General features: G+C 36.4%; 1 protein-coding gene across 9 annotated transcripts; it reads right to left on the bottom strand.

The window, feature by feature from the left end:
• Positions 1 to 289: 289 nt before the first annotated feature.
• Positions 290 to 21,346, bottom strand: si:ch211-216l23.2. 9 transcript variants are annotated; one of them, NM_001045069.1, is given in 10 exon segments: positions 290 to 697; positions 4,336 to 4,722; positions 5,509 to 5,682; positions 7,165 to 7,440; positions 13,083 to 13,282; positions 16,384 to 16,525; positions 16,614 to 16,687; positions 20,273 to 20,356; positions 20,842 to 20,904; positions 21,141 to 21,334. In NM_001045069.1, coding segments are annotated over 9 exon segments (1,425 nt in total). In that variant the 5' UTR covers positions 20,898 to 20,904; positions 21,141 to 21,334; the 3' UTR covers positions 290 to 665.
• Between the last annotated feature and the right edge of the window lie 913 nt (positions 21,347 to 22,259).

Here is a 22,259-nt window from a genome sequence, read left to right as displayed (position 1 = left end):
TACATTATCGGGGTTATTTGAGTATAACTGGTGTAATGGTGCTATTCACACATTTAGGGGATGTATAATTGGTGTAATGGTGATATTCACAGATTCAGGATATTTGCACACATTTAGTATTACAAAAATGGTTCAATCTTAAAAAAACAAAAATTGTTAAAGGAAACCGTTTTCATAATTTCACCTTTTTTGGGGGGAAAAGTACAAAAAACACCTGTTTTAAATATCTTTTGCACAGGTATGGTGGCAAAGTTCATGCAGTACAAGTTTGAAACAAATAAACAAGTACTCCTTTTCAACAAGAGAGTTTAATGAATGGTATTCAGCAACATTTATCTATTTATCGATCTACACAGCTAACGGTCTTCTGGACAGGTTTTTAACCAAAAAACAAAATCTGAAACATATTCAACAATTGTGTGGAGAACACTGGTGTGAAAAGACATCTGCACAGGCCTAATCTTTTAAAAATCTGTAGGAATAAAGAAAACACCACTTTTGATATTTTTTCATACCAGAACATCTTTAAACAACGTAAAGGATCCTGACAGAAAACACAAGGGTCAAACTCCTAAAAATACAAAAGAAAGCTGCAAGTTCAAAATGTTAGAACTGTTCCAGGTGGCATTATAGAGCTATGATTTACTCAGCCGTCCTGAGGGAAATCAAGGAAGCAGGCGTCGTAGGGGCCGCGGACCTGAACAATAAAACACAAAATAAATTCAAAACATTAATATCCAGATCTTTAAACCATTAGTGCCCTAATATGGTATATGCAAAAGGACTCTGAATTTTCAGTAACCCATTCAAGCTCTTCCGGTAAACTGTTATGCCAAAATTACAGCATTTAAGGTTTTAAAAAAAAAAAACTGCCTGACCGATATACAAAATAACGTGGGTCTCAATGTGCATGAAGGACTGAATTAAATTCCATTATGCGCCATGTTTTTAAAATATGAAAAATTATTTTACCACAGTATTTTCAATAGAGTTTCTGCGCTCACCTGCTGTTCCTTACGGCATTTGTGTTTAAACTGCTTTTCATAAATTTAAAACTAAATGAATCATGCATATGATTAACCGAAGACAAAAAAAAGAAGGAAGACGAGTGTGTGTGTGTGTGTTTGTGTGTGTGTGTGTGTGTGTGTGTGTGTGTGTATATATATATATATATATGTATATATATATATATATATGTTTAACGGAGAGAAGATTTTCTCAACACATTACTAAGCATAATAGATTTAAAAACGCATTTCTAATAACTGCAGTGTTTCCTCTAGGATTTTTCCAGCTGTGGAGGCAGGCCTTTTTAACATAGATCTACCTGTGGCGTTACTTCAATGACAAATTTCGTGAGCGCAGTATTACAAGTCGAAATCACATTCATGTAATAGTCTACAACAGTGGTTCTCAAACTGTGGTACGTGTACCACTAGTGGTACGCAGGCTTCCTTCTAGTGGTACGCGGAGGAATTGCTGAATAATTCAAGTAAAAAATTAACACACTTTTAACCATTGACGCATACGATAACAACAATGTGATCAGGAAATTGATTCTAATAGGCTAAACCTTTTATTTTATTTTCAATTTTCTAATGTTTATTATGTATTCTGTCATTTGCAGCTAAACCCCTCCCCATTGCAGCTAAACCCCTCCCCATATTTGAACCGGTTGTTGAGGGCGTATCCTGTATTTTTATATCCCAAAATTGACAGGTATGGTTTAATGACTTGCTTTTGTGACACACAAAGCCTATAACACGCAGTAAGCAGATCTAATTTCTAAATTAAATATGTAAATCTAAATCATACATTTAAGGTTAATGTTTAGATTTCAAAGACATACAAGTAAAGCACATGCAATATCTATTTCAATTTTTTTTCAAAAACATTTTATTTATGAATATGATCACAAAAAGCCTATATTTATGACGTCCAAGGAATATATGTTAATCCTTTACATTTAAATACAGCAGTTTTATTTTTATATTTAGGAACAGTGCCATTTTAATTAACTTTTAGAAGCATATTTTAATTTAACCATATATATATTTTTTCCTGTAAGTATAGTGCAGTGTTAACGTTCAAGCTATTTATTATGTTTAAAATAGCAGACAATAATAAATATTCATAATAATAGAAATTAATCTGCCTCATTTTTCTGAGGTGGTACTTTGTTGAAAAAGTTTGAGAACCACTGGTCTACAAGCATGCAAATCTCTTTGCGTGCCGATTTCCTCTGCTCGTGCACAAAACTTCTTGCACACCCCCTCAAATATACGCTGCTCAAGCGCAGATCTTCTTGTGCGCTTTCAAATAAACCCTGCTGAAGTGCAATTTAGTGCGTTTATGTAACAAGTATGTCTCCAACATTTATTAGATTTTCTAGGAATATTTATGAATGTCTCCAATAGGCCTACAGAGCGGCATTAATGCGTCCTGAAATGAAATGGCTATACGTCATGTTTGTTCCCGTCAGTCAGCATGTCACCTTAACGCCTGTTTCACACCGCAAGTGAAAGCAGTGCGTGAGCAGCACATGCGCAGCACGTATGGAGAGCAAAAGCTGCACGCAGGCGTTTGCCTTTCACACCAGCTGCGTCTGCAGCACGCAGCTCTTCGGCAGCTGCTGCAGAGATCAATCTATCTCTGTCTATTCTATCTAGTTACATATCTCTCTCTATATATACAAATACACTTTTTTTTTAAACTTTTTATCTGCACCAAGGCAACCTCCTCCTATGCTGTTTCTTTAACATGCAAGTCTTTAATTTAGAAAGTATACAGATCATACAGTACTGTGTTCTCCTCAAGCTCTACGAGTCGTCATTCATGTCTGGTGCACTCAGAAGACAATCACCTGTGATATCATGTCATTTGGTTTTTGATTGTCAGGATGTTTTAGGCCTAGTTATAATAACATTTATATAATATAGTTATAATAATATTTATACATGATCAGACTAGTGTTACTTTCTCCGCTTCAGTGATGTCCAGCGGCAGAGTAACAGCTTGTGCAAAGGATGAGACGGACAAAAGTAATCAATGCATGCCCTTCTATTACTAATTTTCGTGTTGTCAGGTTCACAGTGCAGACAGCTCCCGGGCGGAATAACTTGAGTGAACATAAAACATAGCCAAATATTTGAATATAAAATTGTAACATAGCCGTGGCAGGATGAATTTTGGCATGGCACCCCGCCATGGAGGAATGAATGTGGCGGAAACCATGTACTGATTTATTATATCTTTGCCATGATGACAATAAATAACATTTAAAAGCTTAATTAGGTTAACTAGGCAGGTTAGGGTAATTAGGCAAGTTATTATCAGGGCCAGACGGAATCTGCGGACGTTTTTTGCTATTTCTGCGTAGAATTTTGGTCAAAATCTGCGGATTTCTGCGGAATTATTTTGGGAGTATCCAGCGGAGTATCATAACTAAAACCTTAACATATGAAATAAAAAGTAATAAATTACAGAATAAAAACTCAATAAATTCAGATTTACACATTTACTCAAGTAAATCAACAGAATTAATGATGGGCTAAAAATCTGCAGAAATTTGTGGAATTCTGCGGAAAATCTCCATAATTCTGCGCGAGCAAATTCCGTGTGGGCCTAGCTATTATATTTAATATATATAATCTGTCCACAGAAAACAACTTTCTCTGTAATTTAGTCGACTCTTTAATCCAACGTGATAAACTACTAGTCAGTCAACAATTCCAACAGTACAAATATTAAGTCCAGCTGAATCGATTAGCCTAATATACTTTAACATTACTAAAAAGAAAATCATACATAGCTAATTTACTACTTTCACTTTCCTTTTCCTTCAGCTTAGTCCTTGTTTTTAATAGTTTTAATTAATTATAAAATATATATTTAGAAATTTGTAATATCATATAAACTTATGACACTTTCAGGTATTTAATTTGCACTGGATAAATGAAGACGTAAGGACAGATGACTTGCAGAGGATAGTAACAAATGTGCGTGCTGCAGCTGTATTTATAATGTACATAAAGCGCATGGTCGTGGCATGCAAATGTGAGCACAGAAAAAGTGCACAGTCGCGCATGGATTTACGCAAATTACAGGGCTTGCCTCATGAGCTCGGAAAATACAGAAATCCGTATACGGAGGAATCACATCCCTAATGAATGCTTAAGTCTATTTAACTGATTATATTTTAATCACATTACAACATTGATGCTGTAAAAAGAGTCGCTTTAACCTTTCACCGGAAGTTTATCAGTTTGGGAAAAACCCTAGCTGTGTATACACCCCATTATCAAATACAGCTTTGTGAGTAGGTGTAGTCCTGACCTGTTTGGGCTCCCATTTGGAGGCTCCTGAGTTGTGGTGGAGCTGCTCGAGGGCCATGGGGTCCATTTTGCAGTGGGAGTACGCGAGTCAATAGAGAGCTTCGCAATAAATGAGCCCCTGGATGTGGCAGGAGTCCTCTAGAGGACTGGAAAGAGAGCAACGGAGTGTCGAGCAGACCGCCTGGACGAGTGGAGGACGGCGCAGGTACAAAAGTGGATCCAGGACCAAGGAGAGGCTGAGGCTTGTCCAGACCATGAGAAGCAGCTGCCCCTCGAGATGACTGGGCCAGAGAGGGTAAAAGACTGTGGGGGGCAGATGATCTGTGTGAAGTGGGCTTCAGGTTTTGCATTGATAGCAATGGAGGGGGTTTCGTCTTGGGAAACGTGCCTGGAAAATACAGGAAATATTACAGGAAATAAACTCATAAGAAATTTACTGCATGAAATCATACAAATGTATTCATATAAATCCAGTGTGTGTGCTTTAATTCTATTTATTCATTCATTTTGCTTCAGCTTAGTCCCGTATTTATCAGGTCACCACCGTGGAATGAACTGCAAACTATTCCAGCATATGTTTTACGCAGTGGATGCACTTCCAGCTGCCACGGAGTACAGTGAAACACCCATACACACTCACATTCACACACACTCATTCAATACAGCCAATTTAGCCCATTCCCACCTTATTCTTCACATACAAGTGGGTGCAGATATTTGAATCTTTTTAGCTCGAGACATCTGGTCTCATTCAATTCCATTCATTTTAGACATTAAAAACTGCTCGTTCTGCTGCTTGATGTTGCAAACTGATATTTTCTTATTACATTATTCTACTTTGTCTGTATAGTCATGCAAACACTTGTTTGTAGAGCAAGTAGTTTGACCATTTTCTGCCATTTATTATTCCTAGTCATTTCTTCCATAGGCAACTGAATCGGAAGTTCTAAAACAATCGTAGAAACGAGCACACTTCCATATTGAAGAATAAGGTCAATAGCACATGACTTTGGACTGTGGGTTAAACAGTAGCACCTGGAGGAAACCCACATGAACACGAGAAGAACATGCAAACTACACACAGAAATGCCAACTGGCCCAGCCAGAATTCAAACCAGCGACCTTCTTTCTTTCTATTCATTAATGTACATATTCCAGAGGCCCCTAAACAAACCTGTCAGTCCAATTTGAAGGCCAGAGGAAACATCTCCTGAGCTTGAGGGTGTGTTTATCTGCTCTCTTGGTGCTGGTCCAGTACCAGCAGGCAGAAGAGGTGGAGGTTTTCCTAACCCTGTGGGCAGGCTGTTTATCAGAGGAGCAGCTTCCCTGTCAACCGCAGTAGAAGACGCTGAGAAAGAAAAAGAAGAGGCATCATTTTTATATAAATTAATTTAAAATAATGTAAATGTAACTATGTAAACTGTTAACAAACAAACTGCATTAAATATTATTACAGTTGATTTAATATATAAAATATTTAACTTCATAAATAAACAAAATGATATATTTACTGAATTAAATAATTTGATATCATTTGATTAATTCATTCATTCATTCTTTCTTTCCGGCTTAGTCCCTTTATTAATCTGGGGTCGCCACAGCGGAATGAATGGCCAACTTATCCAGCATATCTTTTAGCGGATGCCCTTCCAGCTGCAACCCAGCAATGGGAAACCCCCATACACTTTTGCATTTAAATTAGATATAAGATCCTCTGACTGCACATCCTTTACAGGACGTGCGTCAGAAAGTGAGTGATTATATTACATAAATACACTGCTTGACCAATTTATACGTGATTTATCCATTCATACAAGCAGAATTTCCATGATTTGAGATCTCATCTGAAGCGGGCCATGGAGTTTGTGTTAAACGCACACAGAGACTAACTTTAATTAGGCTATATTCTAGCTCCAAGTTTCAAGCAAGACAAAGTTGCTTGAGTTTATGTTCTGTGTCCCGTGACATTTGAATCACATTCAGATGAATTAGCCAAAATCTGAGGTAACAAATTATTTGAAAGCCACGCTGCTTTACAAAACAAATAACTTTATATAAACACACATTTTATACAACTACGAACACGCATTCAACACATTTGTGATAATTATTTTACCACTGATGCAGCATGAGGAGATTCCCGAATTTGCAGTCACTGAAATGCCAACACAACAGCACTGGTCAGCAAAAGCGCTTCTCTAGCGTGTATCTGCTCTGCAAGTGCCCCTATCTCTGGATCTGTGCCAAAGCAGGTTGATTTTAAGCATCTGATGATGCAATGAACTAAAGTAAACATTCTAAGCACACCAATGTGATCATATGCTTTAGGGAACCGCCAGTGCTGATCACATCACTATTATTGTTCGAGTCAAAAGGTTAAAAAGAGTGTTATTATTCAGTATTTCTCCGCGTACCACTAGAAGGAAGCCCTCGTACCACAGTTTGAGAACCACTGTTCTAAATAAAACAAATGAACATTTTCATATTAGTCAATATCACTGAAATTAATTTAAAAACTGAATACATAAAAATTTACACACATTTACACAAGAAAATTAATAGACTCTGCAGAAATCTGTGGTTTTCCACGCGCACAGATTCCATGTGGGCCTGGTCATTGCTTGGTCAACAAATGTCCGCTCCCCTGTGTCAGCTTCAAATTCTTGTACATATTCAACGTATAATATGCATAGATTTATTCCTCAAACACACACACACACACACACACCTAACAAACTAACTGGAGCTCATTAAATGACATCATGCACAAAGAAACACAAAAAAATGATGAACCCCTATGATAGGAGCGTAACTAGGCCAGCACACTCACCTTGCAGATGGTCCTGGCGGTTCTGGAGAAACACAGCCAGTGTGCTAACCTCCTCCGGGTACAGGTGCAACCCTTCGGCCAGGAGGAAGAGCAGGTGGCGGGTGGTGAAGGGAACGGTGTGGCGCTCCAGCTTGCCGCGCTCCAGGTAGTCCTCCGTCAGCTCAGCCGCCCGCGTCGCAGCCTCCGTGGGGTTCAACGCCCGCTGAGGGCTGCTCTGGCGCCCATACTCCGTCAACACAAACTCCATAGCATGTTCTTTAGGCATATTTCGATGAACTGTAGAGAGGCAGAGGAAGGGTCAGCCAGCGGAGGGAGAGGGTTACATATGGTGCTCAGTGTGAGGCGCTGCAGTCTAAGCAGTGTGTAGAAGAGTTTCACCTCATCAGCAACACATACTGCAGTCGGCCAACCGCTGCTTAACCCCATTACTACATCAACATTCAGAAGGCCCTCAAAGATGCATTCATGAGCCCGCCTGCCAGTTGGGTATAGGGACACTTGGAGTAAAAGTTAAAAGATTGCTTTTTAAGTGTGAGCATTTTTAGACTCACTGTGACAACAAAATAGACGACAAATTTGACAGTGTTGTCGTCTTACATTACATGGCTAAGATGCATTGAAACACACTGCATACACTACAGCCAATGGGTGACTAGCACATATGCTCTTTGCCTATGTTGTCATATCAATAGTCTGAATTAGTCATTAAATGTGGAAAATCGAAACTAGGACTGCATCGAAAACTATTTTAAATGTAAATATGTGTATTTGCATTACTTTAAATGGTAGAAAGTTTAAAAGCCATGTGCAACTAGAATTTACTTGAAAGTAATTTTGTTTACATGATTGTAAAGCTGTAAATTGAGCACCGCGCGCCAACATTCTTCATTCCAGATAGCATGTCATTGTAGAAAAATAATTGTGTATTGAAAATGTATCAGTGTCATTAAATTATTAGTTACCATTCATTCAATTTTTACTGTCATGAACTAAGTCCTTCACTAAACTGAACAGCCAATCAGAGTTCGCTCACTCTACAGGAGGTGCAATTCGACTGCTCAAAACAGTAAGGAACGCACCACAAAAATGAAAATGACTGTTGCTCAATGACGGTCAAATGTCAGTAGGTTTACAGCTTGATGTGTCAGGGCATTTTGATATCTGTTGTCTGAAGACAGAAATTTGGCTGAGATAATTTGTTTTACGTGTTTAATCCTTTTGGTTATTTCATATTGTATTTATTATGACTTTAATTTTGATTACATTTTTACAAAACAATTTTTAGTTTTAGTCTCTCCACTGATGGAATAACATATGTGTCCCTGGACAACAAAACTGGTCTGTTGTTGCATGAATATATTTTTAGAAATAGCCAAACATACATTGTATGGGTCCAAATTATATTTTTTAGAATAAAAATAGTAGGAAAAAAGTAGGAATATCAAAAAAAAATTAAGTTTCATCGAGCCATTTTGTAAATTTCCTAATGTAAATATATAAAAACAACATTTTTGGCTAGTAATATGCATAGCTAAGAATTTAATCTGGACAACTTTTCCAGATTTTCCAATAGTTGCATGTCAGCCAAATTTCAATTTCCAAAATAGACACTTATGACTGGTTTTGTGCTCCAGGGTTACATACATATTTGATTTCTAGTGTCAATTTTATTTCACAAGGTATGTTGTGTAAAATGTATTCCAGAGTACTATAGGTGTATAAAAAAGAACTTACCAGCCTGGTGAGGTTTTTCATAAATAAAAAAAAAAACTAAATAACAGAAATGATAATTTAATATACACTCACCAGCCACTTTTTTTTTAGGTACACCTGTCCAACTGCTCCTTAATGCAATTTTATAATCCGCCAATTACACAATCACATGGCAACGACTCAATCCATTTGGGCATGTAAACATGGTCAAGATGATCTGCTGCAGTTCAAACTGAGCACCAGAATGGGGAAAAAGGTGATTTAGGTGACTGAACGTAACATGATTGTTGGTGCCAGTTGGTCTGATTATTTCAGAAACTGCTGATCCTCTGGGATTTTCATGCACAACCATCTCTAAGCTTTACAGAAAATGGTCCTAAAATGAGAAAATATCAGTTCTGTGAGTGCAAATGCCTTGTTGATGCAAGAAGTTAGAGGAGAATGGCCAGATTAGTTTAAGCTGGACTCTTTACAACCGAGGTATGCAGAAGAGCATCTCTGAGCGCACAACACGTCCAACCTTGAGGCGGATGGGCAACAGCAGCAGAAGACCACACCGGGTGCCACTCCTGTCAGTTAAGAACAGGAAACGGAGGGTACAATTCACACAGACTCACCAAAATTGGACAATAGAAGATTGGAAAAATGTTGCCTGGTCTGATGAGTCTCGATTTCTGCTGTGACATTCGGATGGTAGGGTCAGAATTTGATGTTAACAACATAAAAGCATGGATCCATCCTGCCTTGTATCACCGGTTAAGGCTGGGGGTTGTGATGTAATGGTGTAAGGGATATTTTCTTGGTACACTTTGGGCCCATAAGTACCAATTGAGCATAGTGTCAAAGTCATAGCCTACCTGAGCATAGTTGCTGACAGTGTCCATCCCTAAACGTCCACAATGTACCCATCTTCTGATGGCTACTTCCAGCAGGATAACGCACCATGTCATAAAGCGCAAATCATCTCAGACTGTTTTTTTGAACATGACAACGAGTTCACTGTACTCAAATGGCCTTCAGTCGGCAGATCTTAATCCAACTAAGCATCTTTGGGATGTGGTGGAATGGGAGATTGGCATCATGGATGTGCAGTTGACAAATCTGCAGCAACTGTGTGATGCTATCATGTCAATATGGACCAAAATTTCTGAGGAATATTTACAATAATTGTTAAATCTGTGCCAAAGATTTAGGCAGTTCTGAAGGCAGTTATGAAAGCAACCCCAAACTAGTAAGGTGTACGTAATAAAATGGCCAGTGAGTGTGTATTAACAGTGTTTTTTTAAATTAAGTGGTGGGCATTATTTTTAATTCCTGATTATTTTTTTTAATCAGGTCTGTCCTTAAAAAGTGCTGTATGTGTGCTTTTGACAATTTTAAAAATCATAAAAATACGATAGTATGTTTGCAGTTATTAAAAAAAACACACACCATAAAAGTAATTTATTCTCCTTTGAAAATGTGCGTTCTGTGTCAGAATGTTTGGTCTTTGTAACCCCGCCCACTTTGACTTGCTTTAATGTATGTAGGCACAAATCAAAATGTGATCTACACTGTCAATACTGTCAATCCTGCATACCGCACCTTTATGAGCATTTAATCTATATTAGTATAATGTGTGTGTGTGTGTGTGTGTGTGTGTGTGTGTGTGTGTGTGTGTGTGTGTGTGTGTGTGTGTGTGTGTGTGTGTGATTTTTGCAAGTGTCGGTAATAATTTTTTGTGAAGAATTAAAGAGCCAATTATTTTGGTTCCTCTATACTTTATATGAAACAGTTAAGTGATAAGTTTGGGTATGTTTAACTATTATTTTAAACAAAGGCTTTAGGCCAAAACAACTGATTGTCTTTAGGCCAAAACAACAAATTCGAGAAAATGGCATGGTGTGAATTTGAGCATTTTGAGTGTTATGCACGTTTGACGCAAAAACCGAGTTGGAAAATATGAACTTTAGCAGACATTCGCGACACCTTAACCAATCAGGAGCTTGCTTAAGTATGGGAAAACATCTTGTCAAACTGGGTCCGGCTCAGTTGAAAGCACTTATGAAAGTGGCCATACTCCAGGAAGAGCTTCTAGAAGAGTTAATGAACTCACAGAGCTGGGTGAAACTCTGGACACAATTCTACGACGTTTATCAATTTTCCTAGAGCACATAAAGCTACTCTCTTAAAAACTCAATGTTCATGTGTCTATTTACGCTCGAATATCGCGATTTATCTGCGCAGGCTGTATCTGGTGTGAATGCTCTATTAAGCCGAGTTCAGACTAGACAATTTTCAAAGTTTTCACACTGCATAACTATATGGGGTAGCATTCTGTTGCTGCTGTGTTTACACTGCAAGATGGATCGGCGACAGGGGGTTTCATACTATACGACTTTACAATAGGAAGAATCACCGACAACTTTGTCTTAGTCCGCAAACTACGTCATACAACCAAACACACGAAAAGTGATATGGAAACAACGTGATGTCATGTAGTTTATCTTTTCTTATTAACTACATAATGAGAAAGAATTCCTTTAGTGGGGTTAAAATTGTGCTTATTTTGCTCACCTGGTTTTGAAGGGAATTAGCAATTTCTCCTCAACTTTTTTTCTTTTTTGACCCGGTTGGGATTGTGATGTTGTTTAGATCAAGGGTCCTCAGCCTTTTTAGACAATTTGACCGCGGACCAGGGATTGGGAGCACGTGGAAAGGGGGGTATGGGGCTAGGAGGGTGGAGGGGGCGGTGGTTCTCAGGGGGTGGTTAGTGGTGATGGTGGTGGTGAGGTGGTTCTCAGGTTGCTAGGCGACCATCAATCGTTTTCTCAGAGGATGACAAGCTGACAAAACTTTGCTGGAACTCTGATACAAGTTTTATTTATGGAGAAAATTACAAAGCACTGCAGAGGTTGGGGATTCAGTGTTTGTCTGGGATAGTTAGTCTACTAAAAGGTGAAGTTGATCAGCCACATGACTTGAGGTGTGCTCGCAGAGTATATTCAACTAGGTCCATCCGGAAAGCGTATGTGCGTCATGAAGCTTGTGCGCAAACCGCAAACTTCCAATGGAACAAATGAAATTGTGTGACCTCTAGAAAAGACGCGATATGTAAACGTCCCCTAAAAGGCCGCCGTCATTTGCAATCTCCGTTAGTTGATCTTCTTGCACAGACTTGGTGGATTTACCTGATTTGTTGATAAATGGGTTGCGGATCCATTCATTGGCAGTTTGTGGGTTCTTCACTGGGCCTTTTTCCCTTTCCAAAAACATTTGTTTCTTACTCAAATTGCTGCTTGTGCCTTAAATTTGGGCGTTCAAGTGACCGAGATGCAAGCGAGAGAATACGATCATTCTTCAAAATAAAAGATCATTCAGACTCAGATAATAAATATAACGGAAATAATTTGTGATTTCTTGTGCGGCCCAGTACCAATTCATCCATGGACCGGTACCAGTCCGCAGCCTGGTGGATGAACTCCCCCCGGCCTGCAGATACCCATACTAGTGGATGCTGCTCTTTCATTGGCTGTAGGTAATTGCCGATCTTATTTCATTCACACATTTCACAAAGGTCCAGATATTTAGCATGCCAAATATCTTATGGGCATCGGCGAAACATCTGCGATTTACTCAGATTGCTTCTTTGATAGTTCACACAGTGTAATTGTTACTTATGTGAATGAGCACCGATTTGCCTGTGATTTCAGGCATTTGTCAGCGATTTCTAAAAATCTGTCATCATGCAGAAAATCATGCAGTCTGAACTCGGCATTAGAATATTAAATATTTTCAGAAAAAAAAATCTGTAAGCATGTTTCTACCCAAAAATACAGGTCATGTTTTATATTTTGGTGTCATGTCCAACGAAGTTTTTAACATTCTTAGAATTACAATATTTTGCAATGTCTGCATTATTGGACAAAACACTGATGCTTTTGCCATTCTTTGACCTTTTTTGTTTGTTTTTGCAGTTGGTAGACTTTTTGTTTTGCAGTTTTTGACATTGTTGAATTGTTTTGGCAGTGTATTTCCAGAATTGGTTATGTATTTTTTGTGCAATCACAAACATAAATGATGTCAGTTAAGATTTACTAAAAATGCCCACCACCAGATCAAATGTATTTTACTGTAGTTCTCTTGTTCTGTATATTTAATTGTAGTAACTGTAGAACATTTAAAGTGGTTTAAATGGAAAACAGCTTGTGGGAGTTGGGACTTACTTTTGAGGGACTCTGAAAATATGATTACTGTGCACGAGGAAAGTGTTACATTAGTCTGCTCGACGAGAATACAAAAGGGGGAACCGTCGGAGCGGACATCTTGGAGGGCCCGCGTCAGGCCTGATTCCGACTGCAGGTAAAGCATTTCCACAGTGAGGCCAAGTTCCTGCAAACACTGGCCTAATGATTTGGGGTATTCCCTTTGAAAGAAGAAGAAGAGATGTGGTTATTGCGCACCGCGCTTCAGCTGAGGCTGTTGGGTGTGGCCTGGTTGATATATGCAGCAATGAATGTGTTAGGATTTAATGTGCCACACGGATAAATAAACCAACACAAATCTGTTCAGCATATTAAAAGTGTGTAAAAAATATTAAAATGACAAAATTGTCCTGTTTTTACCCGAATAAATGCTTTTGCCCGAGGACTTTGAAAAACATCATCATTTTACACATTACATATAAAGTTGAAGTCAGAATTATCAGCCCTCCTAAATTATTAGCCCCCCAGTATATTTTTTTCAACACATTTTTAAACATAATAGCTTTAATAAACTAATTTCTAATAACTGATTTTGTTTTATTTTTACCACGACGGCAATACAAAACATTTATACATAATACATATACATTGATTATACAACTAGATATTTTTCAAGATACTAGTATTCAGCTTAGAGTGAAATTTAAAGGCTTAACTAGGTTAAATAAGGCATTAGGGTAATTAGGCAAGTCATGGTATAACAATGGTTTGTTCTGTAGAAAATAAGGAACAAAAAATTGCTTAAGGGGGCTGATAATTTTCACCTTAAAATGTTTTTTTTTTTTATTCAAAACTGCTTTTATTGTAGCTGAATTAAGAAAAAAAAATTATTATAGGAAATACTGTGAAAATGTAATTTGGGAAATAGTTCAAAAAAGAAAAACAAAAAAAAAAAAAAAAAAAATCACAGGAGGCCTAATAATTATGACTTCAACTGTACATGCATGCGTTTTCTAATAGAAAAAATGAAGAGGTTTTTATTAAATGGGAAATACTGTTATCAACAACAAAACAAAAATAAACAAAAATATTAAGAGGATGGGACTGTTTGTAGTTTGTCATTCGTTGCCTATTTATAAAAACAGTGTGCATTACGGTTAATAAAAAAATAGAAGAATATTTAAAAAGTTCTGTATATTTTTAATATAGAAAAATGTTCAAAGCTGGACTTTCCATTTGGTTGTTGTTTTTTATTTGAATAATTAGCAATTGTGTTTTGTGCAATAACTTATATTAATATGTCTCGAAGGAACTTTCTAAATTTTATTATATAATTCAAAGATTTGTGTACTTATTTCTTCTTAAATATGTGAAGGTTGTTGCAGGTGAGGTAAAATGTACAGGATACCAATAATCAGTCATGTACAAACTGAAATCAAAGTATTTGACCATGTGTGTGTTCAACATTTTTGATAATGTTTTAAAATGTTGTTTTTGTCATCATTGTAAAAGAGATGGAACAAAAAGATTAAAAAAGAAAAAAAGAAAAAAATTTTTTTTGCATTCAACTTGTCAAGTCTGGGAGGAATATTCTTTCTATGCATTTTCGGGAAAAGCAAATCCATGATATTATGCAAGTTTTGTCTAACCGTGTGTTCAGCTTGAGTTTAGGGTACAGGATTTTAATACGATACATTACATGTATTAAGATTGTTTTAGAGGGCCATTAAGGTGTAAATATTTATTTTAAATTTAGTGGATGAAAATTATTTACACAACTGTTTGAGGTACTTTATTTTACAGTGTCCTTGTTACACATAACGGCCCAATCCCAATTCTATCTCTTAGCCCTTCCCCCTACCCCTTGTTTTGCGCGCTCACGAAGAGGGGTAGGGGTGTCCCAATTCTCTTTAGTTTAAAGGGCTAAGGGGAAGGGCTACAATCCCCTCGAGAGATTTTTCAGGACCCCACTCAAAATCAAGGGGTAAGAAAATTTCCCAGAATACACCAGCTATAAACAGCAGCATGGCTGCACCCGGAAGTCAGGAGATGCGCACATTATTTTTTGTCATTATCACAAATTTTTTAGAACAAACAAACATACGTTTTAAAACATTCATAATAGCATTTGTGTTTTGCCGTCATGTCAAAAAAAAACGCTAAAATAAAAGCAGCTAAATTTCATCATCTATAATCTATAATAATACCTCTTGTATAGCAGTCCCAAAACAAACTTTCACATCTGACACTCAAATACTGTCAGAAATGTCTAGTGGTTGTAAATAACCTTTTTACAGTGTCTGGCATAATGTTAATGTTGTTAAGCTGTGTTTACATTAAATATGACCATGGTGAAGATACACAGTACAGTTATGAGCTGATATTATACTGTTATGAGCTTATATTATATTATTTTATATTTATTATGATAACATATCATTGCCTTCAGTGGTTTCCTAAAGATAAATACCAAAAAATAACACAACTGAAATAACTACAGCAGCCACGATTGTCGATCTTATATGAAGTAAGAGCTTGCGATGACATATGATGACGTGTGCAGATGTTGTAGTGCTATTTTACAGGTAAATTTTGAAGCCCTTCGCCTTCACACTCTGTTACAAAGGCCAAGGGGAAGGGGTAGGGGAACAAAAATAGAATTGTATCGGGCCTACATACAAGTACTATAGTAATATCAGTATATTATGCATAATTACACCAAAACCTAAAATCTACAGGAAGTTCTTGTAGCTAATTATCATTACCTGGTATGCAAAATAATAATTGCACAGTAACAAGGCCACCTTAAAATAAACGGTAACCAAACATTTTTTATTATGTACATTTATTGTATTATTAAAAAATAATAAAGTTTATGTAGGGGGATGCATTGTGTTTAGTGTTTTTTTTTTTAAGTTGGACTATAATATTCGCATTTGTTTAATTCATACATAAAGACTACTGGGAGATTGAAAGACATTTCAGTGACATTTGATAATCAGTGCATTTGAAAATGGTGAAAACTTTAAACAAGGGATTTGGTGTATTTTGTTTGTTTGTTTTTGAAGGTGTATATAATTCCATTGAACATTTTGCAAATTGATCTGAGCACGAAGATAAAGCTTAGTCTTGTTGAATATCATTCAAGCTACATTTTAACAATTCACACAACAGAACTTTCAAAAAACATTAGATAAACCATTTTTCTGCATTTTTACTGCATTAAAAAAAGTTAGTCTGTTTTTTCATTTAAAGCAATAAACAAACTTACCATATTAAAAATACCTAATGCAACATAACTCTACATGTAATATATACTTACACATCCTGGTTATTCACTGACAGGACAACACAGTCTGCAGGGCGTCGAGCACTTTCTCCACACAACTGCTGGTAAAACCGTTCATATAATTCAGGATGCTGAGTTGATACATCATATTGTTCCCGTGAAGCACTTGGTAAACCTGATATTGACATGAAATGATTATTCAAAACAGACTCTTTTTTGTTATTATAATATTAATACAATTTCATTTATAAAAAAACCCATACCTGTTATCTTATGTGATGAATGTTCATAGTCTACTATGCTAGAGTAGTCAATGGTTTCTTCTAAGCTCTGAAAACTGAATATAACAGATAAGCATTTAGATTCATTTCAAAAAATATATTGTTTGCAAAGTAGTATTTGCAAAATTTGTAGTACATTCAGTGTATATTTTGGTCATTAGATTTTCATTTTAGAAACAAATATTGAAAAATGAAAAACGAGTTGTTTTTTGATTTTTGCTTTAAAATTAAGAAACAAAAATTGAAATTCAATGCAATTTTTAATTTAAAAACGTTTTTCATTTTCATGGTGAACAACAGAAAAACAAAACTCAAAACTTGATTTTAATTTTGATTTTGAAAAAAAAATAAAAAATAAAAAAAATCACCAGAAAATATAAAATCTTATATTCCCAAACCAGATAGGCCAACTCATTCATGGTGACGGAATGCTGCCACACACAGGCTAGCCTACTATAGGCTATTATTTTTTTCCACTTGATAACATTATAGGGGTATTTTCTTGTTTTAACTGGATTTTGTTAAGACCAATTTTCCTCATTAAGACAACATATTTCTCAAATAAGGGCCGATTATAGGCTATATATTTACTTATTGTTAGCATGTTTTGAATGAAACAACCTTTATTTTGACATTACATGCAAGCATTAGGTTGCTTTACTGAACACTTTTCTGAAAATTAAGTTTTAATATTGTTAAAACCATAATACTTCCACTTGCCAAAGTTTGACTACGAATCATTTCAAGTTAGGGAGGCATTAATACAGTTAATGGTAATGCACATTTCAATAAGTCATAGTATTTAAAAAAAAAAAAAAAGATCAATTAATTTTAACTGAAAGGAGGAGGCATGCTGCACAAACATTCTGATAACTATCACATGTCTTTTAAAAACAGACTATCACTAAGCTTGCAGGTGAGTTGTGTGCGTGCGTCATCACCCTGCTACAGTGGGTCTATCCATCATTTCAAATAGCCATGTGCAAATATAGCTGAAGATTTTTCATACATAAATTGAAATGAGTAAAAAATAGCCTAATGCAATTTATATATATATATATATATAGACACAGAAAGATGAGCAATGATTTCAAACAAATGTTCAATGTTACCGTCACTCCTGAAGTGGAAGTGATTTTTAACAATAAACTTTATTTTCAGAAAACTATTCAGCAATGCAAATAATGCATATATCATCAATTATGTTGTTCCATAAAACTGGCTTCGATGAGGAAAATATGTATAAACAAAATCGTGTTATCACAAATACCTTTTATAACATTAGTAAGTGGAAAAAAATAATAGCCTATAGTAGGCTAGCCTGTGTGGCAACATTGCATCACAATGAATGGCCTATCTGGTTTTGGAATATATAAAAAACAAGTCTTTATTCGTTTTTGTTTTTTGGTGATTTTATTTTTGTTATTCGAAATGAAAAATGAAAATCAAACCTTTTTTTGAATTTTGCTTTTCAGTTTTTTACCATGAAAAAGAAAAACGGGAAATTTTTTAATTTTCGCTTTAAAATTCCAAAACGAAAATCAAAAAAATACTTATTTTTCATTATCTGTTTCTAAAATGACAATTGGGGGTGTCACGATTTCTATTTTTAATCGAAATCGATCGAAATTTATGTTCAATTTCGATTATCGAATCAAAAAATAGAATCGTCGATGCTGCCACGCCCCCATGTCAGCTTGGCTTGCCAAGCGGGAAAAAAACAGGCTTGTTGAAGTGCTTGTTAAACTGCAGAAGCAGGAGACCGTCGACAGAGCTTAAACCCTCTCCTCTTTCAATGAAGTCGCCGGTGTTTAAGCATTTTGGATTTCCAGTGAGTTATGTTGACAATGTTCAACACAGTTTTGCAAGCTCTGCTATGTACATATTACGTACGGTTTCTCCGATAGACAACACCGGCATCGCGATCCTCCGCCCGCCCCCGTTGCAAATCCGCTCGCGAAAGGTACACACTCAGGCCCTGTTTACACTGTCTTTGTTTTTAAATGGCATTTTAGAACGACAACGATTTGACATCCACAGTGGCGTGTGGCATTTCTGAGCAGCCCTCCTTCCTCTCTGCCTCTGAAAATGCACATCAAGTGACCGCACAGACACAGACGCACATACAGCCTTGCGCTCCAGACAGCAGGTCCAGGCAGTCAGAGGACTGCTTCAATCTTTCATTCACTTGTTCTTTGTCATTTTAGCGAACACCTCAGATACTGTTGGCTGGTTGCTGTTGGTTGTGCGTCTTTTTTACCGCCGCCGTTATAACGACACAGATCACTGCCTATTCACAAGTCCCACAGAAAAAGTGATTGACAGGTGGTAATTATGTGTGTATCTTGCCTTTATTCATTTACTGTATGATTTGTTTGTGGGTAAAACAAAGACCATGCAGGTCAGGTAGTTAAAACGTTAGGCTACAAATAATTAATTGGTCATTAATTAATTATTCATAATCGAAAATTGAATCATGCCTTTAGAATTGAAAATGTAATCGAATCGAGGATTTGGAAGATCGTGACACCCTTAATGACAATCCAATAAAAAAAAAGATACACTGACCAAGGACACAGATTAGGGGTGTCAAAATTAGTTATTTTTTCAATACACCGTGAAGCAAATGTGGACAATTTGGTATCGGTTAATTGATAGATCATCACCAGTTATTGCGTACTGATGTCATTTATCTCATATGCGCTGTGTTTCAGTAGAAGACTATTCAAATGAGGCAAGGGTAAGTTATTGAAATGCTCCATTTACTTAAAAAGCAGACAACTGCACAATTCACTGCATGTGAGCTTGCTGGATAGTCTTTCACTGACACTAAAGTACAGCAGAACCAGTAGGCACTATTTCACTGCTAGAAATGTTTTCTCTCTCACTTTAGACCTCTGGACTCCTGGCCTGATTACAAGGTAATGTTTTCTCTCCTCTATCAACATTAAAGCAATACTTGTGGATCCAGCCAGGAGGTATTTATGCTCATGTTGTCTCCTGTGATTGTATTCGAGTTTTGTTTGAAACATTCAAAAAGAGCGTTTTCTAAATGTAAGAGTGGATTAATGGTATGAGTGAAATTGCATCGTACCAGTGTATACTGGGGAGATTAAATAATGAGGGAGAAGTACATAGACAAAGAAATAATCCCTGACGACATTTAAAGATAGGATGAATAAGTATGTATTGCAAAGATACCACAACCTTAATATGTTGTTTTTCTGTGACACGTGGCTGAATATAACATGTATTATATGTATGTGTAGTGTGTTCTTTTTTCTTGAACAAAAAAAAAGTTAAATTATTTTTAAAAATAGTGTTTTCTTTGAGCAGGTAATATTAAAGGTACAGTTTATATATCTGACTGCTTAAAGAACTGTATAAATAAAAAATAAAATTTTTAATTCAAGAATTCTTGTGTCCTGAAGAAAATAATATAATTGTGGATGGAAAGCAACATCAATGCACTGAGATATCAAACAGAACCGTATCGATGACCAGATAATCGTAACCGAACCATGAGACCTCTGTATGTTCACACCCCTAAAACAGATGTTTCATATATTCTATTTAGCAGATTTACAACCAGTAAAAATGCACTTTGTTTAAATCTTTTTAAAGAATAAAATTGTTGTCACCTCTCAAGTTGCAGATGTTCCTCAGTTCTCTCCTGTCTCACAGGATATGGTGGTCTCCGAAACGATTTGTTAGATTTTTGGCCACTGCATGAAGTAAATTAAACATGATTGTGATAAACATTAGATTCTGAATGTAAAATGTGTACAAAATAATAAACAAATAATGTTTATTTACATATTGTAAGTTGCTAGACATAAGAGATTTTGTTTACACAAAGATCAACAGTTTCATTTATTCATTCATCCATTCATTTTCTCTTTAACATAGTCCCCTTATTTAATAAGGCTCGCAACGGTGGAATGAACTGCCAACTTTTCCAGAATATGATGTACGCAGTGGATGCCCTTTAAGCCGCAACCAAGTAATGGGAAACACCCATACACACTAGCATTCAAAAACAAAGCCAATTTAGCTTATTCAATTCATGCTTCGTTATTTTTGAGAAAATAACCTTCAATGTAACTTACTCGTGTAAAAAATGCATTGTTAACGTTACACAACACAACAAGCGTCTTTCATTGTTTTGATGCTTGAAATTACTTTTTGTCCGTGTGTGTGCGTATCATACCCTCCTCCTCCGTGTTTTTGTCGTCTGCCCCCGGCTTTTTTTCCCCACGACGACATTTCACCTTTTCTAGAAAAATTTCAGTATATCGTTACAGAAAGCCACAGTAAACATAATAAACAAATACCGCGCGGCACAAGATGGCAGCGTTCTGTTTATCAAGCTAATTCTGCATTGGCTCAACCCTAATTTCTTAAAAAATGAACATATGCATATCTACAGTCAAAACAAAGTCCAATATAAAAAATATTTATCAAAACTATTGCTATTAAAACACAAATCTGAAGCGAATTTCGTCGTACCTTGGCAGAGATACGGCTGTAACGTACTCCTGTGGCTTTTGTTTATCGCGATAAATTGATTAATTCGCAGATGCGTTGTTTAATCTTCGATGTGATCAATACAAAGTGAGATTATTTTTAGACAAAATGTGTGAATAATAGTTGCTAATCCGTGCTACTCCTCAAGGATTCCGCCAATAGACCTGCTAACGCTTCATTCTAGATCCGACTTCCTTTCGTCGAGAAAGAGTATTTGAGTCGCCGCCTGTCGGCCTGGCAGACCAACGACCACCACGCAGTACACAAAATGTACGTGAGGCTCAAAAATTCATAATAAAATATTAATTGCTAAAATACTTTTCATTCATTAATTTCCCTTTGGCTTAGTCCCTTTATTCATCAGGGGTCGCCACAGCGGAATGAACCGCCAACTTATCTAGCATATGTGTTACACAGCATATGCCCTTCCAAACAATATCCAGCTGCAACCCAGTTACTGAGCATACTTTCTCACTTTTATGACCTAGATGTACTCTTTAGTTTTGCTATCTTAAGCAAGAATAAAATATTTACATTTATTTACACTGTTTACTACATTTTACATTCATAAACTTACTAATATTAAGCCTAATTGTATGGTTTTGCTGAGATGTGCTTAAAATTACTAGAATCAGAGACGCTTTAAATAAAATATCCCTAAGTTCTTAAAAATTTTGTGAACATTATAATGTATTTAATTGCTATACATCAGGGGTTCCCAAACTCAGTGCTGGAGAGCCGTTGTCCTGCAGATTTTAGCTCTAACTTGCCTGAACACACATGCTTCATACAACACTCATAGTTCTAGAAAGCCTAGTAAGAGCTTGATTAGATAGCCCAGGGGTGTCTGATTGGGGTTAGAACTAAACTTTGCAGGACACGACCCTCCCGTTCTGGACTGAGTTTGTGCTCTCCTGCTATTCATGGATGTTTTACATTTGTGTTTTTTATTCTTACGCTTACTGTGAATTCTACAAACCACAGTCTCATGACTTTGTTGTCTTTATGGTTACACTTTATATAAGATTTATGGTCCATTAGTTCATGTTACTAGATGTATTTACAAACATGAACAAACAATTAGTAATACATTTATTATGG

Source organism: Danio rerio, chromosome 18 (genome assembly GCF_052040795.2).
Source record: "Danio rerio strain M-AB ecotype USA chromosome 18, GRCz13ab, whole genome shotgun sequence".
In the NCBI taxonomy this organism is placed as follows: domain Eukaryota; kingdom Metazoa; phylum Chordata; class Actinopteri; order Cypriniformes; family Danionidae; genus Danio; species Danio rerio.
This window is presented reverse-complemented; position numbering and strand designations above follow the sequence as displayed.